The following is a 23,176-nucleotide window of genomic DNA, read 5'->3' on the forward strand; positions in this document are numbered from 1 at the left end:
AATGTTCCCACCCCTGTCGCACAGCGACGCGGTCATGCAGACGGTTGACGAGCTCTGCACAACACCCCCAACGCTTTACTCTTTCAGCTATGGCGTTACCACCACCATTACGGGATACAGTGACTCCCCAAGAACTCGAAATGATAGCTTGTCAGCAACTCGTAGAAATCATCCCACTCATCACGATGGAAAAAACTGCATTCATCTCGGTACTCGTCTCTCGAGTCAAATCCTGGCAACCAATGAACATATATCTCTGGCGTCGTACAGGGTGCTTATGGTCCTCTACGTCCCCCAAATAAAGCAAAAATACCCCTATGGATGGCTGTCAACTTGAAGATGAAGAAAAAATGCCACATTGTGCCTCCGAAATGGTTGAACGTCGGTGAGTCGAAGGGTGCTGCTTGCCTGTATTAACTTGGTTAACGAACTTCTGCAATTCAGAATTTCTGTCAGAACGTTTGGAGCGTGAAGTAGCACAACCCGACGCCTTCTGTGAAATGCCTTTCCGTTTCGCGGAAGTTGCCAAAGTTCTGATAGACCTGTATGGTTTACTATCCATATCAACGCGCCGCTACGTGCTGAATATGTTGTCCAGAGCCTCTGACGATCTAGAGAATCCTGATCAGATACGTTCGCTGCTCAAAGACCTTCGCGAAGCAAGACAGGCAAAGAGTAGAGCGGGTTTATCCCAAATCGATCACAGTGACCTAAGTGTGCGTTCGCCCCTCAGTCTTGGTTACCTCGTCTAAACCCCGCCTAGTTGACCAACTTTTGCTCCATGGAAATCAACGAAATCCGACCTGTCTTCGTGCAATCAATGAGCCTCCTCACCAAACTGAAGACCCCGGAGAACGCATGATACCCCAGTCCACCACAGCTTCATTGGCTACTACAAATCGCAATTGTACAACATCAATCATAGCAATCACATCAGGCATGTCCAAAGCATAAGGTGTATCCAAAATCCGTAAGAGATCATCCAGTCGTCAAATGCTCGTAACCGCCCTATCCGCTCGAAAAGATCACTAACAACAAGAATCCGAGTCGATCATCACTGCTTCTCTTGAATCAACTTGGTCAGTGCCTCAATCTGTTGTTTGAGGGAATCGATTTCCTTCAAAATAGTGGCCTCGGAAGACTGGAAAGACATAATTAGCTATCCGCAACAGCCCACATCCACAAACGCTAACATACCTGAGCGGTGTTAGGGAACACCTTGACCAATTCCTCAAAGGGCACCCTGCTGATCTGCTTCCCTTCCAAAGCGGGGTCGTCAACAGTGGGGTTGCGGTACTCTGGGCTGTCGTCAGCACCCTCATCGTTACCGCGGAACCAGTTGTTCATCCAGCCGTTCTTGGTGGGGTCGAGGGCGGATTCGTATACCGCAATGATAGTCAGCGGGATGAAGAAAAGCATGCCCATCACGTATCGGTTCAGCTACACCCATGGCGTGAGGAGTTGGGAATGACAAGGGAGTAAATTGCAGTCTTACCTTGGCGTAGTTCTTCTTGCTGAGATGAATGATTGGGAAAAACCTGGGGGAGGATGAGTTGCGAGTCTAACGATGCAGATGGATGACATACTCGAAAGGTGCGATGAAGAAAGTTTCAATGATGTTGAAAGGAGCTGGGTAAACGAACGAGTCGGGAGCCCGGATCATTCCAATAGTCTTGCTCGCAAAGAAGGCCAGGTATTGCGCTTCTGCATCCTCAACCACCTGGAAGACCACGCCCGTCGAATACAGGACGCACATAGATCAAGATGACACTCACATCCGCGTAGGCAGAAGAGAACAAGGAAATGAGGACGTTGAGCAGCACAATGGCAGTCACTGCGCTCCATCTAAAAGGGGATGTTCAGAACGGCTCAAGAGGTGCCTATCGGTCAACTTACAGGTAATAGAGTGTCAATCCTGTTGGGCTGTAAGACATGCGTATTGATCAGATTAAATAGTCTGACGAAAGTTCGAAGGTTTTATACCTCGCAGAATACCGCTGGTAATCCGGTGCTCTGTGAAGAGAGTTAGGTAAAAGCCATTGCCCAGTCTGCCAAATCACTCACTGGAGGAGAGCTTGGACGAGAAGGTTGACAACCTGAATTGTCGTTGGATTGAGAAGCGGTCGATTAAGGATTTCGGCAAACCATACCTCCGATACAGATTCCGCAGCACCATCGGCAGCATCCAAGGCATACAGGCCTTGAGTGAACCCGAGGGCGAGGACAGAGAGCAACTGGCGGCGAGCCTGTTAGAAATGTATCTTGCGGTAAGGGTCGAGCGAGGCGTACAGCAAAGAAAATCCCAGATTCTTTCAACATCCGCGCGACACAGATCTGCATTGTGCCAATGTACTTGTAGCCATCAAAGACCGTGACCAATTCTGAAGGTGTCTGTCAGCGCGCGTTCAGAGAATCGAAAGAAAATACACGTACTCATCCTGGCAAGGCTTTAGCAACAGGGGCAGTAGAAAGGAGTTATAGGCTCACCAAATGAGGGGGGCAACAAAGCTGAGTACTTGGAAACTTCTCAGTTTGAAGAGAGTTTGGTGGTCACCGTCACCATAGACACTCATTACTCGGAAAATGAAGGCCGCTGTCAACAAGGAGTCTGTGACAAACGAGACGAAGTTCCAGAATGTAAAGGCGCGCCAGGTGACAAACTTCAACAAGCTGAAGAACTGCGGGAGGTTAGTAAAGGCGGAAGCACAAACGACGCTCGGTCATCCTACCTTGTGCGTATCTAAGTGGGTTCTGTCAGGTCCGAGGTCAGGAAAAACACACGAACGGACTCACCCTCGATGATAAAGGAGAGAGACATGAAGTAGAGGATGACCTCCCATCCATCCCAATGTTGGTCCTGAGCTTTCTCCAAAGGCTCGCGCACTGCAAAGGGGACGATTTAAACCTCTGATGCAGTTTCCTTAATCAGTAGGATTACCTGCTTGAGAGTAAACCACCAAGAAGAAGAGCCAAATCACGATCCTGAACATGTTCTGGTACCGGGGAACGGAAAGTCGAGAAATGTCGAGGTGGCCCCAGAAACTGTGTTCGACATTGTCCGAGTACCGGATATCTGCGAGGAGGGAGCATAAGCCAACAATAGCGCTGGCAGAAGGGCGCACTCACAATCGACGTCTCCATTTGCCATGTTCTTCTGGACCAAATCGCCACGCCACAAATCGTTAACAACTACACTCGCGGGTTTAGAGGGTGAGTTTCGATCATTGAAAGAAGTCTGACAAACCATCTTGCGCCTCCGTAGAAGACAAGAAAATGGTACTGAAAACTGTCAGTAGGCCTCCAATCCCAGGACCGCGTCTGCATACCAATGTTGGTCAATTGCAAGCTCCAAGGTACTGGACATTTCGCTAATGTCCCCGTCAATTTGAACGTGCTGGTAGCGTCTAGCCATGATGGGCCCCAAACGGTCTGGTTCGACAATGTGAACGATCCGACGAGCAAGAACCTCGCACGCCACAGCTAAAGGAAGGAAAGCAGCGTGAATACGTCTCGCATGATAGAATGAACACCGTTTTGAGGACCTACCTCGCGCAACATTTTCATCGTAGTCGGCATAATTGTGGTTGGCATCCCACATAAACTCTGCTCGGGCACGGAGAAGGCAATAGGGAAGCTGTCGATATTTGTTTGAGTACTGGGACAAAAGAATATGGAGGTCAGTTCGCGTACCGCATCCTGGAAGTCTCCGGCAGCTGCTCTGTACGCAGCGATGACCTGAGGCGTAATTACGCGACTAGTCGGGACGTTGATCTCGCTGGGTTCGACCTCAAGGGGCAACAACGCGAGCGTCAGGGCCCTTAGTCGCCTCACGAGCTCTGGGAAATGCTGTCAGGAGCCGTGCTTTTCAGGAAAAGGGGAAGCTAGGCTCACTGGTCAAAGTTTGCGGCGAAGGCTTTGGCTCGTCCACGTTAGACATGAGCGAAGCCCTCTCCGCGTCGCCGCCATTCCTGGCGGAGGAGTTCAGATAACCCGGCATGGTGGTGGTTGGGAAGAAAGAAAGGGACGGATGGAGCTTGACATTTGGTGGTGGTCGTTCACGGTGCCTCGCCCCCGTACGCCGACGTCATTTGGAATGATTTGATCAATCCGCGTATAGCCAGCAACGGCCAACGTTTCTCCTTGACCATCATCAAGCACGATGCCGGTGTGTTCAGACTTCCCTGTTTAATCCTCAAAGCTTACAACGTCGTCCAGGCATACCATTCGTCGTTTAATGAGGACCCTGAGGCCAGGCAGGTGGGCAACATGTCCATCTTGCCTATCAGGACGAGGATAAGGGGGCCAGCACCGATTGGTTCGTTGCCGCAGTAACGACCAAGATGAACGGCAACTGACACGACATTACAGGGGATCCTTCGCAGGCGGATATTATCGACGAAACTCTCGACCTCTTCCGTGCAAACTCGCTGTTCAGGAACTTTGAGATCAAGGGTCCAGCAGACCGAACCTTGATCATCCTCATCCTTTTCGTGTCGGACTGTCTGGCAAAGATCGGTAGCGCTCGAACTCCACCGTCGCAGATTGAAGCTTCCAAGTTATTGAACACCTTGTCTGTGGACCACTTCCCTATTCCCGGAGACGCCAACTTCGCTCTCAACTCCCACTACGCACCACCTTCGAGCAGACAGGAAGCTGGTATGTGCTGATTGCCCGCGGCTGATTAACCCACTCAATACGCGCTACAGACTACCTTCGACAATACCTCACCCAAGTTCGACAGGAACTATCCGCAAGGCTCGTTGAGAAGCTGTATGCAGATGGTACTGGGAAACCCAGCAAATGGTGGATGGCGTTCCAGAAGCGACGCTTCATGAACCGAAGCTTGGGGACATGATCTGTTGATACACACATACAAGGGAACAGGTAATACACAATATGTAGCAAGACTACTTCTTTTTACGCCGTTCATTGGGATTTTTTCGACCATAGCCGATTTGCGGCATATCGCCGTCCATCCGCGAGTTTCTGACCGTCCGACCCTTTCCACCGGCACCCACGCTGACGATCTCGGGAACCCAGTCAGGGTCCATCCAACTACTGACTCCAGCATTCACGCCTTTTCCATCGACGCCCTTGGAAATGATGCCCTTCATTAGTTTGGCTTCCTCCCGCTCCCTCTTGCCGTCGGCCATCTTCTTTGCGCGCATGTACTCTATTTGATCCTCCCTCAGGATCAAGCCAGTGCCGGCACCGCCTTTCGCAGAGCCTGGCTTAGGTGCAGGGATAGAGTATTTCGTTCCTCTCGTTCGGTATTGGAAATTGGGTTTGAGATGGATCTGCATCACGGGCGCACTGTTCGATGCTGTGGGAGATGACAAGGTGACAGACGCTCGCAGTAGTGTCGGGTTTCCGCATGACGGGCAGAACTTTTTGGAATTGTCCTTGCAAATTCTGTCGCACAGTCAGTAAGATGAGCATGGCGAGATGAGGCCAAAACGTACTTGAAGCAGGCATGACATCGGAGCACCCAGGTCTTCACTTTCTCGATCCGTTTACCCTCCAAACCCACGAGGTTTAGGCCCATTTGAAGCAGAACGTTTTGCATAGCGAAATCGGCAGTCATACATCCTGCATCGATGGTCTCCTCTTTCTTCTTCTTTCCCTTGCCATCGATATTGGAGTCGGGTAGGAGGTCGAGGGCCCGAGATTTGTGAAGGCCGACGTTTTGCGGCGTGATCCACTCCCCCTCCCCATCGTCTTCGTTGGACGGGTCGTCATAGATGGGCGATGGGGATTGCCGTCCCTCTAACGGCGCAGGAGTGTTTTCTGTTGGTTCCGGTCGTGGAGATTCGTCGTTGATTGGTTGTAGTTCTACATCGAGCGGTTGTGCGCTTCCCTCAGTAGCCTCAGCTGGTGCTTCCTTGGTCTCTTGTTGAGGTTCAGGAACTTCCATTTCCTCTAGGGAGACCTTTGCGAGATTGTCGGCAACGTCGCTTGCAGTATCGTCCACAGTGGTTTCAGGCTCGGACGGTGCTTCGACATGGCTTGTCGTCCCTTCAGATGCCGAAGCCTTTTCAGCCTCTTTCCGCTTTTTCGCCTCCTCGTGAAGTGTATGCGTAAGGGCAAGTACACAGATATCGGCATGGGAAAGGACTGCATAGTCACCCGTCCTCTTTGAAAACTGGATAACTGAATCAGACCGACATCAATTCAACGCTAAGAAAAAACTGGATGGTGAACTCACCTTCTGCTAAGCTCGCTGGAGACGGGGATCGAACTTCCACTTTGACTCCAGACATTAGCCCAAGTTTCTCAAAGTGCTCCCTCGCCCGACTATCCTTGAGTTCGGCCAGAACCTGCGGTGTGGTGACATATGACTCCGCTAGTCCTCGAAGGGGTGATAACGAGAGCAGAGGACCAGCATCGAGGACGAGGCTTTTGCATTTTGGTGGTTGCGTGTTCGTCATTTTGGTTTATTTCCCCGTGTCGACAAGGGTCTTGTTGCCCTTCGAATTCACTAGTTGGTGGCAGAGATCCAAAAATCACTATTCGACCAAAACGACAGTGCCAAGACATTGTCGGTATACATAAGTAGATAAGATGGCATCAATGCAGCCTCAGATAAGATAGCAGCCTGGGCAGCAACCAATTGACCTGTCGGCCGATCCATTAGATCGGGGCGTTGAAACCGCTAATCGCAAGCGGATCCATAGCTTTCATTCCGACTTTCACCTTCCACAACGACCTCACACGATGGCTGAACCCAAAACGTACGTCGAATCGTAAAATATCACAGAGCGCAACTAATCTTGGCTCAGTTTCCGCATTGCAGTCCTCCCAGGCGATGGAATCGGTAAGACTCTGAATCAGCTATATGTGAAGCACTCATGTGTTTTCTCACTCTGTGACAGGTCCTGAGGTTGTTAGAGAAGCTGTTCGCGTCCTCGAGCTCGCATCTGAGCGCTCCTCAGACTTCAAGCTCGAGCTCAAGTCTTATCCCTTTGGAGGATGCGCCATCGACGAAGTTGGCGAGCCTCTCCCCGAGGCTACTTTGAAGGCGTGTCAAGAGGCTGATGCCATCCTCATGGGTTAGCCGTTTAATACGTCTGTGCTTTGTCTACTGACATCTCAGCTTCCAGGTTCCATCGGCGGACCCAAGTGGGGTGTAGACGCCAAAGTCAGACCTGAACAGGGTCTCCTCGCTCTCCGCAAGACTCTCGGCCTCTACGCCAACATCCGACCGGCCAACATCGCTTCCGACTCTCTGCTCGACTACTCTCCCCTCCGTCCTGAAGTAGCCAAGGGAACCGACCTCATCGTCGTTCGTGAGCTCATCGGTGGAGCTTACTTTGGCAAGCGTAAAGAACAGGGTGTCGATCCTGATCCAGAGGCTGCTTGGGACACCATGATCTACAGTGTCCCTGAGGTCCAGCGCATCACCCGTGTCGCTGCTCAGATCGCCCTCGCTGCCAACCCTCCCCTCGAGATCCACTCCATCGACAAGGCCAACGTCCTCGCCAGCTCCAGATTGTGGAGAAAGGTCGTCACCGAGACTCTCACGAACGAGTATCCTCAACTCAAGTTCGACCACCAACTCGTCGACTCTGCTGCCATGGTCATCGTTGCCAATCCCCGCAAGTTGAACGGTGTTATTTTGACTGAGAACTTGTTTGGCGACATGTGAGTTTCTGCTTTGACCTATTTAAGCGCCCACCTCACCGATCACGCTACCAGTCTTTCCGACCAGTCTAGCGTCATTCCTGGATCATTGGGTCTCCTCCCATCTGCCTCACTCGCCGGAGCCCCTTCCTCCCCCAGCTCAGCCGACTTTAAGCCTACCTCCGGCTTGTACGAACCCATTCACGGGTCTGCTCCAGATATCGCTGGCAAGGGCATCGCCAACCCCATCGGCACCATTCTCAGCGCAGCCATGTTGCTCCGATATTCTCTTGGCCTCGAAAAGCCTGCCGCCGCCATCGAAGCCGCCGTCCGAAAGGTTCTGGATAACCCTGAAATCGGTGGCCTTGGTCTCCGAACTGCTGACCTCAAGGGCAACGTCGGAACTGCCGAGCTGGGTGACCGCATCGTAGAAGTCCTAAAGACTCTTCTCTAAGCGCCACCAAAGAAAGAGTTGAACCGAGGAACAATCGAAAGAGGGAACATTTAGAATAGAATAAGGGAACAACAGCATGTAAAAGTATCGAACAAGTAATGCTATTGCTGGATCTAACTCTGGATTTTACACTCAGTATGTATATAAATTTGCACAGGGAGAGAAATGTCCGAAAATCCAAAGCAAGAAAAGTCTGTAAGTCTATACTAGGAAGCCCAAGATTCTGGAAAACGCCTTCCAGTCCATTAATTGACCTTGGCCAAGACGATGGCAGTTCGAGTGGGTATGTAGACCTAAGACATGTCAACCGATCTGTCTAGGGAAGTATGAATGGAATTCCAGCTCACCTGCAAGAAGTTCTTGCGACCATTCCACTCCAAATGTGTCGTAAAGAACTGGCTCTTCAAATCGATGTTATCGAAGCCTCCAAACCGCTTCTCATCACTGCTTAAAACGATTCTATACTCTCCGGCGACTTCGATTCCAACCCTATAGTCGGTGAAGCTCTTCGTGGGGTGGAAGTTGAAGACGAATAACAACCCCGCGCGCTCATAAACGAGAACTTTGTCGACTTCATTCTTGAGAGAAACGTATGCCTGTGAAGCACAAACATGATCAGAAGCTGAAGGACGAACCTGTGCCGGGTGCACGAATACCTGGGGAGAGTCTAGCCATTTATACTTCCCGGCCAAAGTGTTCATTTCGCGGTCGAAGTTGTTGAGATACTTGTAGCGCAGAAGGTGATCGTCCAGGACATTCCATTGTCGACGGGCGTACTGGAAGGAATTGCCATTTCCTTCTCGAGGGAAGTCCAACCACTAGAAAGCAATAAGGTTCGTCATGAAAAGAGGGATTTCTCAGTGGGAATACGAACCTCCGGGTGACCAAATTCGTTGCCTTCAAAGTTGAGGTATCCTTCTCCGCCAAGGGAATGCGTGACAAGTCTGGAAAGATCTTTTAACACCTTGTCAGACCAGCACGGAAAACGCGTACCGAATGAGCTTATGAAGGGCGATACCGCGAGAAATGATGGGTGTAAGAGGTGTTAGATCGGACATGTTGGTGTCTAATTGCGCAAGGTGAATCAATGCATGTTCGTAACTTGAGTTGCAGAAGAGAACTTACACATCTCCTTATCCATGAGCCAGAAGGCAAGAGTCTTGTCCCCGACGAGAGCCTGATCGTGACTCTCGGCATAGGCAATGCTCTTCTCACCGTGGCGCCTGTTCGTGAGAGTGAAAACGATGTTCCCAATATCCCATTCATCGTCCTGCTTGTGCTTTAGCAACTTGATCCACATGTCCGGAATGGCCATGGACAAGCGGTAGTCGAAACCGACACCGCCCTTCTGGACCGGGAGCCCAAGCAGAGGCATTCCAGAGACGTCCTCTGCGATGGTGATAGAGTCGGGATACATGGTGTGAATCGCGTCGTTTGCCTGGAGAAGTCGATATTGTTAGTAAGTGTGCAATGGAGGAATTCATAAACGTACAAGCATGAGGTAAACGACGCCTTCCTCGTCCACCCCGTCTCCGAAGTACTCGTGATACCCTCCCGAAAAGCCAGTCCCGATACCATGGTGCTTGTACATCATGCTGGTCACACCGTCAAACCTGAATCCATCGAAGCGGAATTCTTCCATCCAATAGCGAAGATTGCTCAGCAGGAAGCGGAGAACTTCATGGTTGCCGTAATTGAAGAGACGGCTATCCCAGAGGTCGTGACGGCCTTTACCGCCCTCGTGGAAGTAGAGGTGGTCAGTTCCGTCAAATTCATTAAGGCCATCCAAGACGTTCTTGCAAGCGTGCGAGTGGACGATATCGAGAAGAACAGTGATACCCATGCCGTGAGCGACATCGATGAGTTCCTTCAGGTCTTCGGGGGAACCATAACGCGAACTCGCAGCAAAGAAGCTGGTGATCTGGTACCCAAATGCTACATCACATTTAATAACCGGGACAATTGGAAACGGAGTGCTGTTGTTACTCACAAGCGTAATACGCATGCTCCATGATAGCCATGAGTTGAATCGCGTTGTAACCGAGGTCCTTGATCCTTGGAAGGACATTCTGGGTGAATTCCTTGTACTGACCGACCCTAGGCTCCGGGGTGGAGATACCAACATGGGCCTCATAGATTCTAATGTTGTCCACCTTGGGAGGTCGTGGGTTTTTGAACTGGTACCTCTCTGAAGCCGGAGGGTTCCAGAAACGTGCGTCGTACACAGGGGACACAGACAGGTCCTGCGTGACGCGCTTAATCCAAGCAGGTAATCTCTCAATCCGTTCGCCCGATGGAAGGATCATAGAAATCTATAGAAGGGCATTCATGAATTCTCCGTGTGACGCGAGGAGGTTAGAATGCACCAAGCAGGTGGTTACATACCTTGACTTTGGTGTCATGAGGGATGGCGCATCTCCCGCCTGGCAGCGGCGGGACCGTTATCTCCCAGACGCCAAACTCGTTCTTGGTCATCGGGTGGGATTGCCGATTCCATTCATCTGCACCGTGGTTAGCGTCTTCAACTCCAAATCTTGTGACAGAAACCCACTGAAGTCTCCAATCAAGTAAGCCTCTGTCGCGTTAGGGGCCCATTCTCGATAAACAACCTCGCTGTTTGGACCGACGTTGAAGCCGTATCGCTCGTATCCCCTGGTGAACTTTTCGTATCCGCCTTCATGCTGGTCAATGGTGTCCTTCCATCGTCGGTACGAGTTGTATCGCTGGATGATAGCTGGGATGTGCGGTTTGAGATAACCGTCGATAGCGAGAACGACGTTGGGATCGAGGGGTGGTGTAGGCATTGCGCGATAGTGATGGTTGAGGTTCAGAAGGAAGAAAGTTGGGGAAGAATCAGAGCCCCATTGAACGGGGATTCTTGAAGGCCCTTCAAAGTGATTTTCGGGGTGCTCTGCCAAATGCAGGCTATGATGTAATCCATGCATGCATCATGACTACACCGTAATATCCCCTTGTGGGCACCTTATCGCCCTCTCGTCTTTATATTTCCCAGCGATTTCTCTGCAGGTCGACCAAGGTTTTGTGGACAGCGTCTTGAGCGCCTGGAGTCAGGACGTTCGAGGAGGACCAAGCGCGCTTTTATTTGTCGCGATTGCGGAGTCGCCGCAATTTATTTGTGTTGTTTGTCGAACTAACAATTTCCAGATCTTGACTTGACATTTATCGTTTCGTTCTCATCCCCATGCCTCGAACACGGTCCATGGCGAGTAACGCATCGAATCCGGCTTCCTCGAGCAGAGGTAAAACCCGGAAGGCCACGACTGTCATAGAAGACTCGGATGATGACGGAGAATCCTCCAGCGTGCGCAATATCCAGGTACCAAAACGTATATCCTTTAGCAATGATGGCAGAGGCGCTAACTGGTTGTGGCGAAAGACCTACTTGGAGAAGCTGACCGACGACTTCTCGTTGCTAAAGGAGGAGATCAGAGTATTGAAGAACCGTAACCGTGAGCTAGAGGAGGAAGTCGAGAGATCCAAGGACCAAGCGGAAGCCACTCGAGGGAGCGGCGGGCGACGGAAAGCGGATTCGTATGAAGTTGAAGAACTGAGGGCTCTGGTAAATCACTTGAAAGCGGTACGCTGCATTCATAACCATCCTTTCTGAACAAAGTACCCATATCGGAATAGGAAAATCGCAAGAAGAACAGAGCTCTCGAAAAGGTTTTGGTAACGGTCCACATTTCCACAGGCTCTTCTTTGACCCCAGGCTTTCTAGATGCAAAGGAGGGAGCTTGAGCGAGAGAAAGAGGACCTATTGGACGTCGTACCTGGTGGCGAGCCCGGCGACGACTCCATCGACCGGATGAGAAAGGTCTATTCTGCTTTTTTTAAATGATACCCTGCTAGTTCTGAACATCTTTATTTCAGATTCTGAGAAGGTTTAACGACCTGATGCTCGTCACAACGCTGGGGGAGGCAGAGGAGTGTCCAGTTTGTTTTGACAAGCTAGAACCAAAGGGGTGTTCTGCGTGCGTCCGCATTGTCACTATCTCATGGATCATGGAATGGAGTTGACTGGGGCAATACAGCTTTGCCTGTCAACATCTCGTGTGCAACGAGTGTTTCAAGAAAGTTCTCCCTGATAAGGACGAGCAGTACCCGTGCCCCTGTTGCCGCCAGAAGACCGCCAGAGAGGATGTCGAACTCGTTCATATGACCGAGCAAGAACGTTGGGATGACCTCTTGAAACTCGCGGAGGCCTGGGCTGCATCCGACCAAAGGCCTGAGCTTGACACCAGCGAGGAGGAAGCGGAGGACGGTTTCCTGGTCCGCGACGGGGAGACCGTGACGTAGGTACCTGACACATGACGTTTGGGTCAGAATGCTGATTTGCATGAAACAGATCGGCATCTTCTGAGACGGGAGAAATTGAAGAAGAAGAGGAAGAAGTCAAAGATTCAGAGTCTGAAGGAACTGGGCAAGAGCAAGAACTGTCGTCGGAAGAAGCGAGTTCCGATGCTCTCTCAACACCCCCGGCTGAGCATCGTCCCTCCTACTTCGAGTCGCCTTCCAAAGAAAAACGGAAACGTTTGGCTGAACTCGCTGAAGAACGCGTTCGCAAACGACGCAATATTTGACATGATGAGCGAGTTAAATATCGTGTGTGCACAAAGCCAAGAAGAGACGGAGTTAAGTTCGCTCGTTCCGCCGGCTCTTGCCGACGGCAACCGTGTCATGGTCACGTGACCGTCCCGTTGTTTGGGTTGAATTCATAGGGATGAGGCAGGCGTTCACTGATCAATGCCAGGCTGCGAAACGCATCACCTTCTCTTCTTTCTTTTTCTCTAGTTTCTCTCTCTCTTCTTCTCCTTTTTCCACCATTGACGACGTCGACGACGGTGCATATGGCGCTCAGCTCGTCGCCGCGAAAAACGATCCCGCTCGCGTCGGGAGACGAACCACGAAGAGACATGAACCAGCATCCGCCATCCGTCACCAAACGAGTTTTCTACTGTGGAGTTGTTGTGGAAGGCTCAGAGCATGGTCGTCGTCTTCCAGATGGTGCGTCCAGCCAACGGATCTCGCTGTGATGGCCAGCTGACTCGACTGCAGAAATCCAGGACCTCGTGCTATCGCTGGGCAACCCACTTCCCTCAGAAGACGACAATGAAATGCTTTCTTCATCGAGTTCACCATCGCATCCCGAGTCTGTGAGTTAGGCTCTCTTAGACACGGCAACCGTTGGGCTAGGCTCGGGCGAGTGGCAACCCGCAACAATAAACGATAGCCGATCGTTCTGTGCGAACTTCCCCGTCAACGCCGAGCAGTGCCATTTTACCATCTGTGGGCACCAAACTAACCACTCGTCATAGGGTCAACCCCAGCAACGGAGGCGCGCTTTGACAGATACCTCCGCCCTATCTTCAGTCATTAACGAATTGGTTACGAGCGAACGCTCATATGTGCGGCGGTTGCAAATACTCAAGAACGACTATGCAGACCCTCTACGCAACTTTGCCCGGAGCAAAGACACCGCGATCATCCCTCTCTACGAAGCCAAGACGCTATTTGGCAACGTCGACAACCTAATTCCTGTCAACGAAGCGTTCCTTCTCGATCTGGAGAAAATGCTAGCGCCCAATGGCGCAACGACTGTTGGAGGCATTGGCGACGTTGCTTTACGGCATTTTAAAGAATTGCAAGGGTTCGAACAATACAAGCAGTACTACGTGAAGAGAGAAGAAGCCCAACGGATATTTGAACGCGAAGTGTCGAAACGATCTTCTCGTTTCGCGTCATACATCGATGTACGCGAACCCCCGATTTTTTGTCGCGTCTGGTGTCTCATGATATCCAACAGCATATCAAATACCAATCGACCGACTCCAAGAACCGCATCGGTCTCCGCGAACTCCTCATGGAACCCGTTCAACGAATTCCCAGATACACTCTTCTGTTTCGCACTATCCTTAAGCACATGGCGCCCGACGACCCGCAACGTCCCAAACTTGTTGAGGCAGATGAAATCGCAAGCAAGATTGCCCAAGCGGAGACCGACGAGCAAACCAAACGTGCCGCCATCTTCTACTGCCTAAGCACCACCATCGACGGCTTCCCACCGGATCTCTTTTCCAATTCTCGGAAATTCATCGACTGCATCGATGTCGAAGATGTCATCGGTGATGCTCCAATGTCTTCAGCCGCGTCATCGACAAGTGGAATCTCGACAAGTTTACATTGTACTTTGTTCCTATTCGACGACAAGCTTTTGATTGTGAAACGCCCGAATGGAGACAAGGGAGGGCGAGCACTTTCCGGTCTTGATGCCCTTGACAAAGTAACTAAATCTGGTGGATTGCCGATGGCCAAGAAGAAGAGTGGAATGTCATGCAAAGGCGTTGTTGACGTGATAGATGTGGTGGCTTCTGATCCTGGCGGTCCAGGTAGGTGTACACGATGAATGGTTTTCTTCATAAATTGAACAAATTGTTTAGATATCCATCTTTACCTCGAAAACCCTCCTCAGGACCAAAGTGAACGATGGGCCGGCCGCCCTTTCCGGTCGCTAGCAGTTGTGCTGCCTCCTTCACCTTTGAATCTCGATCCCATGCAGACCGAATCGGCGAAACGAAGGTTTCTTGAGAACCTGTGGCAAGTTCAGGCCATGTATCGCGCCAAGCAAGGTCAATCTGTCATTCTCTGCTCAGACGAACAAGAGGTGGAGAGTCGAACGTCTCGCCTGACCTATGCTAGGACATATTTTAATGTCTACACAAGGACTGCCTTTCTTCAGGAGCCAAAGAAGGTGAGTTTCCCAGGATTGGGGGTTGTTCACTATCGCTGACACGGTTCCCATCAGACCAAGGTCGTTGTCCATGTGGACCCATTGGGCTCTGCGGATCCTATACCCCTGGGGATGGAAGGACCACCTTTCCTTCGCATACGGGTTCAACCAATAGCTGGAGGACTCTGCCGGTTCGCTGTCAACTCGAGTGATCCAGCGGATGAGGGTGAAGAGGACATAGTTCAATCTGAGCGAGTTCCGTCGCGGATCATTACGACGAGTACGTTATTATTGCACATAAAACGTGTGTACCTTGATACTCATTTGTTTTAGTCCACCAATTCGGGCTATTCTCATTCAGGACAGGAAGGAACGCGTCCGTTCCTGGAACCCCAACAGCGCGCTCCAAAGCATCCATCTTTGGTCTGGATGCAATTTCGCGGGGCTTATTCCATGGTCGCCCTGCTTCAGCGATGGGTGATTTTTTTGGTGGTTCCATCAACGGTCATCGACGCAGCAAGTCTTCTACTGCGAGCCGTTCCTCGATGTATACAAGTACCACTGGCACTGATAGCTTCCTGAGGTCCCATCGTTCCAATTCAACTGCTGCAACGAGCCTCGACGACGAATCCTCATTCTTTTCTTCGCGCTCATCGAAAGGGAAATCAAAAAGAGGGCTCGGAGGGTCGACATCAGATTCGGACGGGGGTTCCCTTGGGAAGAGTTTCCTTGGCAGGAGTCTGCGGTCACGGTCTCTATCCAGGTCCCAGTCCCAGGACCGAGGCAGCGATTACAGTGATCTAGAAGACGACGATGGAACAATTATGGCGAAGCCAACCGACTCGTCGGATTACAACCTCGCGTTACAACTGGAGCTTGCGAGACAGAATAGTCTGAATCAACACGGAAAGCCTTTGCCTCCCATTGACCTGGATATTCCTATCGAAGATACCATCTATGAAGGTACTTCTACACCAATCGATTCCCAGACCTTGAACTTACCCCTATTTGCAGAAGAGCCTCCCCAGTCCGTGAGGCCCGCTTCCCGAGCGTCGGGCGACACGAGGAGATCCACCACGCCCCGTCCCGCTTCTCCGACCAAGCGATCCGACTCTCCTGCCTTGAGCGACCGTGATGGATCACGCCCAGTGTCCCGACTTTCTGATCGAAGACCATTTGGCCCGCGTTCGGTTTCACCAATGCCATCATCGATGAAAAGCCCCTCTGCCGCATCCCCTGCGGAATTGCCAGGAGCCGATAAAGGTTATGTTTCAGAATCCGATGACGAAGTGTTCAAGATGGACATCACCAAAACGCCTTTCCAGCGACCTTCGGGAATTCCTCGCAGTCGGCGACAGCCTCTACAACCATCCACCGAGAACATCGACGCGACTCCCAAGCCCCTTTCTAATCCCAGCTCACTCGTTACATCCTCCGTCGAACCTCTATCCATCAAGAAAAAGACGTCTGTCCGCGGCACATCGTCTTCACTCCCCCTCTCACCAACACCTGCGAGGAAGATCTATGCGAAGGGCTCGCCACTAAATAGACCTGTACGAACCTCGTCTCCTCGCAAAGTTTCGCCTTCATTACAAGTAAAGCGGTCGAGAGCTCCAGGCTCTCATCTCCCAATCAAATGCGAGCTTGTCGAGGACCTTGTCCGTGTCGCTGTGGGAACGAAAAACGACGTATGTAGGCTCCAGTTTCTGAGATATGCTCGTTTCATTTACTTGAGATGCTTTTCAGATTGAGTTCTCGCATCGCGCGGTTAAGCGTATGAAGGTTGAGCTCGACAAGTTTAATGCCAATGGATCGCCATCAGAAGACCCATTTTCTCGACCCGCCTCCCCCGATAAATCACTCAGGATGCCCGTACGATCGCAGCCGTTGGTGGGTTATATCTTCACACCTCGCTAGATAATCACTGAACTGGTGCATTAGACGAGAGAGGCCCAACAACGAATGGAGGAGATGCAGAAACTGCTCAGTCATCGGCAAGGAGATGGCACTCCTCGCACCAGTCGGCTCAGGACGGGGATCTTTGAACAGGCTTCTACCTCTGCGCCGCCTTCGAATAATCAAACGGAGCAAATGACACAGTTCGCGAAGACGATGAGCTCGCTGACGAGCGACGCAGATCAGGGTTTAACGAGAGCTCTATCTAATCAAGAAAGCCTCGAGAGGGACCTTAACAACCTAGCCAATCAGTTCAAAGAGGTCAGGCTCCACGGGGTTTGCAAGATTACGCTCATCCTCATATCATTTCCAACCAGAAACTCCTTGAACTGGAACGGGCGCGGCTCGAGCTGCAAAACGCGAAACGGCAGACCGAATTGGTCAAGTCTCTCCTCGCTGACGCTACCGCTGAGAAGGAGATCATGTACGAGGTGAGCTTCCGACGAACAGCTTCAAAAGCTATCTTTATTGACCCGCGTCGCTTCTTAGGCTTTCAACGAAGAGCTGGACGGCATGTACAACGACATCAACCTCCCTGACGATGAAGCTTTCGTGGCTTTAACGAAGGATTTGCAGACGACCAAGGAGTCGCGGAATGAGCTATCTCAGGAAAATTCGTCAGTGTCCAATCTACCCTTTGGGTAACTCTTTAGGTTTTAACTCGAGGACTGTTGTAGGCAATTGAAGCGTCGGCTGGCCGAAGCAGAATTGCAACGCGACGAGTAAGCTGTTTCTCGCCTGATGGAAGAGTCGTACTAATCACCCTTCCAGATGGGCTCAACTCCTCCGTCACCATGGCTTAATCCCCTAACTCATCTAGTTTATCTCTTTTTTGGGCATTGGTATTTTTTCGCATTTTCACTTGTCTACAATGTCTTTCTCGTATGGACTTTCGACATGACATCTAGTATCACGGTAGCGTAGCTTAGAGCTTTCATCTCTCTACTAGTACCCTTTTGGCATCGCATCTATAGTTTCTGCCTCTACTTCGTCCTCCACTGTATTCTTAGTTCATGTATTTATATTACGCCTGGTTATGAAACTTATTACGACTTGCAACTATCTATGAATGAGAACTTGAAAGTGTTTTAACTACTAACAAAGTAAGAAATTCGCTTCGTAACATGTCATAAAGTCGCTGCTCGATCGGACAGCCATGGTGTATCAATGAAGATGGTGGACGAAGAAAAGGAAAGAACCAGAAAAAAACGTATCGAGAATGCTAGTCATACAGTATGCTAATGCGCCATGGCGGGTGGGTGTACGTGCTTGAAATATAATACACGGTAAAATAAAAAAGGGTGCCGATAAGATTATGAAGGAGTGTGATGGTATGTGGGAGTGAACTATCGTCCGGAGACGCTTTTACTTTTCTTTAAGACTGAGGCTGTGTTGTAGGGATTATGCAGCAGCCGCCTGTCGCACGAAAGAGCTGCCGAACGAGTCAGGAGTGTGTTCTGGAAGGGGTTCAGGGACACTGCGCGGTCGTCGGCGAATGGTATCCATAGTCCAACGATGAAGCACGCCGGAGCCTTGATGAGATGCGGAGGGCTCGTGTGCCCTAACAGAAGAATTTGAATGAACGTTTGCTGTTGGGGAAGGAGAGGGTCGGAAATGAAACAGATCTTTGACGCCGCGAACCAGGGACCTGGACGATTTATGCGGCGTGTTTTCATTGCTGCTGGTAGTCGGAGGTGTCAAAAGCCCGGAGGCGGTGGAGGAGCTGGTGTCTGTGTGTACCAGTGAAGGAGGATTGTGAGACTGCGATGACGACGGCGCCGACGAGGGAACTTCGGGAGGTGAGGCAAGCGGTGGCTTCTCGTCCTCGATAGGATGGACAGGAATAATGGGCGTAATGGTTAAACCCTTCGCGTTTCGGCGCGATGCTAAATTCCCCTTGCGGGGGGACCTGGAAGGAAGGCTATCCAGACTATCCGTGGTCCTCGAACGAGGAACTCGAATGCTTTCATGCTTGGATAGGCGACTCTTCGATCTTGTCCCGCCTAAATTGGAAGTCCCCCGAAAGAGCTCTTCGTCACGGCTGTACGCATACATCCTCGCGTTAACGCAGGATGGGGATATGACGTCTTGCAATGCCTGATCCACTTGCAGTCGAGCCACAGGGGAAGATCGACGAATGACGATTGTCTCCGGATCCGATGCGATAGGGCCGAATATACTCTTGACTGACGTTGTGGAAGAGCGTCGACTAGTAGAGGGTGAGAATTCGGGCCTGGAGGGAGGTTCGTAACGCCGGAGTTTCGTCTTGGACTTTGAAGAGCTCCTCAGGGAGGCAAGGAATGGTTCCGATAACTCCGTGTCCGATGTGGCTTTCGACATCTCGGGGATTGATTGGATGGTGGGCAAGCCTGTGGATATCTCGGGTTCCGAATGGAGAGAAGAAATCAACCCGCCCTTCTCATCGAACTTGAAGCTGGGTGTCGGTTCGTTGGTCCATTCGACCTCATGTTTCATGGATTCTCGTAGAGCCTTGAGCCAGATGACCTTCTCCCTGTGACAAGAAGCCGCCAATTCAAAGTGCTGCTCGCCGCAAGAGACACGGATAGAATATGGCAGGATAGCTGGAATGATATTAGCCTCATTCTGAACACGAGATTTGGGCGGATTCTCACCTTCTCCCTCTTCTACATCTGACGTTGTAAATTCAGCGAGCGAGAACCAGTGCTTTGGTTCGTACTTCCTGCCTTTGAAGACCTTCGCCAATATCAAGTACCCTCCGGGATAAAGGAAAGCGCCCAAATATTTCGCCTTGAAGTTCGAGATGCTTTCCAAGGGGCGAAGGGGGTGGTGATGCATGACATCGAGAGGACCAGCAAGCAAGCAACTTCCCAAAGAAGACAAGAACTCGGGAGTCAGGGTCTGAATTGAGGGATCGCTTGATGCAAGAAGCATCTGGCCCCCAAGGAACATGCGCGAGGCAATGAGAGCCGATTGCATGGCTGCGTCTTGCCGATGTCGAGCTTCATCTACCGACGAAGCGACATGTCGCATAGCCTGCGATGCACTCTTCACCACAACATCGACATCGCATGAGCGTGCCCGTGGTCGGGTAAAATTAGGCTTCAGGGACCTGTGCGACAGTAATTGGTCGAATAGGAGGGGGTATTTGCAGATCCGTTGTATGGGTTTGATCATATAGTCGACGAATGAGATGCGACGTGGGGACGGTGCTTCCCGTTTATGTTCCAAGGCTGCATTGGCGCTATCCTTGGTAGGGCAACGAAGGCGAAGCGTTCGTACGGCACCATCCAGGGATGTCAGAGAAAGGGTGCGAATCCGGTCCTCTGCGACTTGGGTATTTTGATGAGATTTGGGCTCCGATTCCGCCACCTTCCCGGCTTCAAGGTCTGATATCATGATCGAACAGCGCTGCTCGAAGGCCTCCCATTCTGCTGCGTGCTGCTGCGAAACCTTCCTGACCAGGTCGAGGGCTTCAAGATGGCCAGCGCAAAACGATTGATATGCGTTAAACCTCGAGGCCTGTAAAATGCTTAGAAACGTGCAAAGGGGGAAGAGTGAATAGCATTACTTCGGTAGCGAACTTGGCAGAGACGGCCCGGATTGCGTTGTCGATATTACTGAGAACCACTGGGGAGGGTGGCTGATCTGAATGTTCCATGCTAATCCCCATAGACAAGGCAATGGTCGTCAACTCTTTGAGGAAGTGCTCATGGAGTTGCAGAAGGTCTTCGGCGTTGCGGATAACAAGTTCCAGTTCATTGTCCGTAAAAAGGTAACGAGTGCTGCTTCGATGGATGTCTTTGATGGAGGATAGCGGCGAATTTAGAACTTGGGATTCTGGCATAGGACTTGGAGACGCAAGGGCATGGAGTTGTGTGTAGGAGTGGGCCCAAGGACCCGAAGAAAAGGAGGCTGATGCTCGCCCGAATGTCGAGTTAAATACGGGGGCGCGTTGCGCGAGAGTGGGCAGGTTGCGCAAATAGCTCTGTGAAAAGCACCGGGTCAGGTGACGATCATGTTAATTATAAGCTGGGAAACCTACCGTTACGAAGGCCCTCAGGTCAGTTACATAGCCATGCTCAGTAGAAAGGAGTTCCTTCAGGGCGTGGTATCTCCTCGCTGCATCTTTACTCCTCTCTTCTTCCTCCCAGATTTCCGCTGGTCCGCAGTCACTCCAACTACCGTCAGGACTGGTGTCATCGTTGAGACTATGTGGTCGTGACTCGGGGGAATCGGCGCTGTCGTCGTCATTGTCGGTAATACAGTTGTGAAGAGAGAATATAGGCTTTGGATGAGGAGCGGAGCGGCCGTGGTCGATGTCAAAGACCATAGGCTGAGAGAGGGAGCGCAAACGGCACGGGAAGGAAGTGGAGGGTTGGATGGACCCCAATGGAGGGAATTCAGAGGCAGCTCGGTTATGGGCGATCAGGTTAGGAACAGATATACATTTCTTCACCCTAGGTCCCTGATCCCGTCCCGCATGTGCGTGCATCGAGGCTGGGAACGAGGCCGAAGGTGCAAACAAAGCGGTGGGCGCTTTTGCTCCTTCTATTGACAGAGCGCCGGAGTGACGTCCTGACTTCATGGGAGGTGTAGGGGGAGTGGATACCCACGTGGGGGTGGCGGTCGAAACAAGGGTAACCCGTACAGAAACGCGATTTGTCGTGTCCATACCGACCTGCTCTTCTCTTTCGACCTCCTGCGAACAGGTGCTGCTCGCTGTAGGGGTGCATATTGGAGAAGCCAGAATGGGAGGGAGGGGAAGAAAGCCAATATCGAGCCGAGCGGGAGGGCAGCGTTCGACGGGCGCTTTCATGCCAGTCGGAACCGGCACCACCGATTCGGTAACGCCGTTCTGAGCGAACAATTTGCTAGATGCCGATTCTGAAGGAATTCGCTCCCTGCGTTTTGCATACAGTGCTGACGAAGGGGTTCTTGTCGGTTCTGTTGATAGTCGAGGAGATATGAACTCGGACGATGGGGCGAGAATTTCCATGTCAAGGGGGAACCCTGGTGCGATGTAGAAATTATAGGCTCCAATGACACAAGAAATGACCCTCGACACGAGGGAAAGGGCTATTCAGGTGAACACCGAAACAGAAGGCATGATAGGAGAAATGAAGACATACCAGGCAATATATTTGCAAGACGACCACCAGCCAGCCTCGATCCTCCGGTCGTCTGTGAATCCGAAGGCCAAATTTGAACGAGTGGTGGGCGAGCAGCAACAAAAAAAATGGCGTGACCCTTGTGGCGAGCTACACGCCGAGGGCGACCTCGGCGACGCTGGACGCTTTGGGCGACGACGAGCTCACCGTCGCTGGGGGAGAAGGATATGGAACGAGGTAAAGGAAGAGAGGCGGACAGCACCGCCAAGCCTTAGCCAACCGGACATTGAAATAAATAGTTTCAGACAGCCTTTCTCGGCATTCGGATTCACAAAATCGCGCACTACTTAGCATTTAAGATCCTCGACCAACTTTCAATTTCCTTTTCATCTCGCTCCACCGAAGCCCAATCCAAACCCATCCGCTCTTCACCTTATTTTTGCGTCCCTGCCATTCCTTATCATCGGGCGATATCTAAAATTCGGCGTCCCAGTCACATTCTGTCTACATCATCGGTGACTGCATCTTCCGAGCCATCGTAGTTGCATTTTGTCTGAGAGAGGTGCTCTTGTTCCCATTTTTGGCTGCTTCTCTACCTCGTCACGGTCACATGTGCGACATGTCATTGACCCTTTAGTCTTGCCGGAATCCAGACAGCGGACTGTCTGCACGGGTGCCTTAGCATGAGACACGAGGCGAGACAGAGTGGATAGGTGCCTTCTTGTCGTGTGCCGTGAATGTCGGACTGTGTCGACCTTTGAGGACGAGGCACGGAGGCCAGGCGCTCCCTGCCTGGTTGGTTTGTGTTTTTGATGTCTGCCCAATCAGGAAGGAGTCCACCTCGCGAACGCCAAGCAATGTGGAATTGACGCCCATGGCATTCCAACGCTTATTCGGTTAGCCTGAGGATCAAATAGCTGTGTACTATGCAGTCGACGTCAACCTAGCTCAAGGGCAGCCAGAAAGCAGGAGAGACAGCATCGGATCTTGTTCAGGATTGGACGAGTTTCAAAATTCAAGGGCAGCGACGCAAGGCCAGAGGCGCCCACCTGGCGTCACTGATCATTGATGCTATTGCAGGAGGAAGAAACTGCGTGCAGTGGTGTGCTGGGCTATATACCCTATAGTATACTTGGACTGTATAGGAGGCTTAAATACGATGTTCGTTTGCCTAATTTTCAACAAAACAAAGCCCCAGGTAGCGCAGCGTTTCTCCTACTAGTGCTATCGATTGTATCCAGTGTCATCGATCATCTTTGATGCAAGTTCTAGGTGGTGCCCAAGACCCATAGTTTTATGCTAGCAGAC

The 23,176-nt window shown here is 51.3% G+C and overlaps 9 protein-coding genes across 9 annotated transcripts; 5 read left to right on the plus strand and 4 right to left on the minus strand.

Annotated features, from left to right (window-relative positions):
* Positions 1 to 89: 89 nt before the first annotated feature.
* Positions 90 to 862, plus strand: CC1G_01354 (DNA replication complex GINS protein PSF2; the record flags this gene model as incomplete). Its single annotated transcript, XM_001837390.2, has 5 exons — positions 90 to 209; positions 271 to 385; positions 445 to 544; positions 599 to 716; positions 764 to 862. The coding sequence occupies 5 exons, from the start codon at positions 90 to 92 to the stop codon at positions 860 to 862; spliced, it is 552 nt and encodes a 183-aa protein (XP_001837442.2).
* Positions 863 to 911: 49 nt separating this feature from the next.
* CC1G_01355 (calcium activated cation channel) lies at positions 912 to 3,997 on the minus strand (the record flags this gene model as incomplete). Its single annotated transcript, XM_001837391.2, has 20 exons — positions 912 to 1,141; positions 1,198 to 1,440; positions 1,496 to 1,538; positions 1,587 to 1,720; positions 1,776 to 1,845; positions 1,897 to 1,923; positions 1,984 to 2,013; positions 2,065 to 2,234; positions 2,290 to 2,381; positions 2,434 to 2,438; positions 2,488 to 2,678; positions 2,730 to 2,740; positions 2,794 to 2,883; positions 2,939 to 3,073; positions 3,127 to 3,189; positions 3,245 to 3,279; positions 3,327 to 3,480; positions 3,547 to 3,634; positions 3,691 to 3,836; positions 3,892 to 3,997. The coding sequence occupies 20 exons, from the start codon at positions 3,995 to 3,997 to the stop codon at positions 1,055 to 1,057; spliced, it is 1,920 nt and encodes a 639-aa protein (XP_001837443.2). The 3' UTR covers positions 912 to 1,054.
* A 162-nt stretch (positions 3,998 to 4,159) lies between these two features.
* Positions 4,160 to 4,942, plus strand: CC1G_01356 (ARP2/3 complex 21 kDa subunit; the record flags this gene model as incomplete). The annotated part of the gene is made up of 4 exons (XM_001837392.2): positions 4,160 to 4,165; positions 4,216 to 4,315; positions 4,369 to 4,656; positions 4,707 to 4,942. 4 exons carry the CDS (start codon positions 4,160 to 4,162, stop codon positions 4,853 to 4,855), a joined length of 543 nt encoding a protein of 180 aa, XP_001837444.2. The 3' UTR covers positions 4,856 to 4,942.
* Positions 4,927 to 6,492, minus strand: CC1G_01357 (nin one binding protein; the record flags this gene model as incomplete). The annotated part of the gene is made up of 4 exons (XM_001837393.2): positions 6,206 to 6,492; positions 5,463 to 6,150; positions 5,064 to 5,412; positions 4,927 to 5,019 (listed from the first exon to the last, which is right to left on the minus strand). The coding sequence occupies exons 1-4, from the start codon at positions 6,426 to 6,428 to the stop codon at positions 4,927 to 4,929; spliced, it is 1,353 nt and encodes a 450-aa protein (XP_001837445.2). The 5' UTR covers positions 6,429 to 6,492.
* A 207-nt stretch (positions 6,493 to 6,699) lies between these two features.
* On the plus strand, positions 6,700 to 8,209 carry CC1G_01358 (3-isopropylmalate dehydrogenase). The gene is made up of 5 exons (XM_001837394.2): positions 6,700 to 6,731; positions 6,780 to 6,814; positions 6,873 to 7,049; positions 7,101 to 7,641; positions 7,696 to 8,209. Exons 1-5 carry the CDS (start codon positions 6,715 to 6,717, stop codon positions 8,072 to 8,074), a joined length of 1,149 nt encoding a protein of 382 aa, XP_001837446.1. The 5' UTR covers positions 6,700 to 6,714; the 3' UTR covers positions 8,075 to 8,209.
* On the minus strand, positions 8,111 to 10,955 carry CC1G_01359 (1,4-alpha-glucan branching enzyme). Its single transcript, XM_001837395.2, has 10 exons — positions 10,626 to 10,955; positions 10,460 to 10,575; positions 10,065 to 10,386; positions 9,567 to 10,009; positions 9,200 to 9,512; positions 9,068 to 9,140; positions 8,949 to 9,018; positions 8,731 to 8,892; positions 8,422 to 8,670; positions 8,111 to 8,367 (listed from the first exon to the last, which is right to left on the minus strand). Exons 1-10 carry the CDS (start codon positions 10,876 to 10,878, stop codon positions 8,320 to 8,322), a joined length of 2,049 nt encoding a protein of 682 aa, XP_001837447.1. The 5' UTR covers positions 10,879 to 10,955; the 3' UTR covers positions 8,111 to 8,319.
* Positions 10,956 to 11,276: 321 nt separating this feature from the next.
* CC1G_01360 (hypothetical protein) lies at positions 11,277 to 12,675 on the plus strand (the record flags this gene model as incomplete). Its single annotated transcript, XM_001837396.2, has 7 exons — positions 11,277 to 11,411; positions 11,472 to 11,672; positions 11,726 to 11,758; positions 11,814 to 11,909; positions 11,966 to 12,066; positions 12,127 to 12,387; positions 12,441 to 12,675. 7 exons carry the CDS (start codon positions 11,277 to 11,279, stop codon positions 12,673 to 12,675), a joined length of 1,062 nt encoding a protein of 353 aa, XP_001837448.2.
* A 267-nt stretch (positions 12,676 to 12,942) lies between these two features.
* Positions 12,943 to 17,589, plus strand: CC1G_14680 (hypothetical protein; the record flags this gene model as incomplete). The annotated part of the gene is made up of 13 exons (XM_002911205.1): positions 12,943 to 13,099; positions 13,151 to 13,248; positions 13,411 to 13,845; positions 13,899 to 14,481; positions 14,533 to 14,843; positions 14,898 to 15,102; positions 15,156 to 16,510; positions 16,569 to 16,712; positions 16,764 to 17,039; positions 17,096 to 17,209; positions 17,268 to 17,395; positions 17,456 to 17,500; positions 17,550 to 17,589. The coding sequence occupies 13 exons, from the start codon at positions 12,943 to 12,945 to the stop codon at positions 17,587 to 17,589; spliced, it is 3,891 nt and encodes a 1,296-aa protein (XP_002911251.1).
* Positions 17,590 to 18,179: 590 nt separating this feature from the next.
* CC1G_01363 (hypothetical protein) lies at positions 18,180 to 21,756 on the minus strand (the record flags this gene model as incomplete). Its single annotated transcript, XM_001837399.2, has 4 exons — positions 18,180 to 19,360; positions 19,412 to 20,279; positions 20,329 to 20,745; positions 20,803 to 21,756. 4 exons carry the CDS (start codon positions 21,754 to 21,756, stop codon positions 18,180 to 18,182), a joined length of 3,420 nt encoding a protein of 1,139 aa, XP_001837451.2.
* Between the last annotated feature and the right edge of the window lie 1,420 nt (positions 21,757 to 23,176).

The sequence above is a fragment of the Coprinopsis cinerea genome (genome assembly GCF_000182895.1).
Source record: "Coprinopsis cinerea okayama7#130 chromosome 5 map unlocalized cont3.5, whole genome shotgun sequence".
Classification (NCBI taxonomy): Eukaryota; Fungi; Basidiomycota; class Agaricomycetes; order Agaricales; family Psathyrellaceae; genus Coprinopsis; species Coprinopsis cinerea.

Bases quoted from the DNA above. Each gene is read 5' to 3' on its own strand.
- CC1G_01358 (XM_001837394.2), top strand. The intron at 6,815-6,872 runs GTAAGACTCTGA...ACTCTGTGACAG, and splicing joins CCTCCCAGGCGATGGAATCG to GTCCTGAGGTTGTTAGAGAA. The intron at 7,642-7,695 runs GTGAGTTTCTGC...TCACGCTACCAG, and splicing joins GAGAACTTGTTTGGCGACAT to TCTTTCCGACCAGTCTAGCG.
- CC1G_01359 (XM_001837395.2), bottom strand. From the start codon at position 10,878: ATGCCTACACCACCCCTCGATCCCAACGTCGTTCTCGCTATCGACGGT. The intron at 9,141-9,199 runs GTAAGTTCTCTT...TTGCGCAATTAG, and splicing joins GCTCATGGATAAGGAGATGT to ACACCAACATGTCCGATCTA. The intron at 8,893-8,948 runs GTTCGTATTCCC...ATTGCTTTCTAG, and splicing joins ACGAATTTGGTCACCCGGAG to TGGTTGGACTTCCCTCGAGA.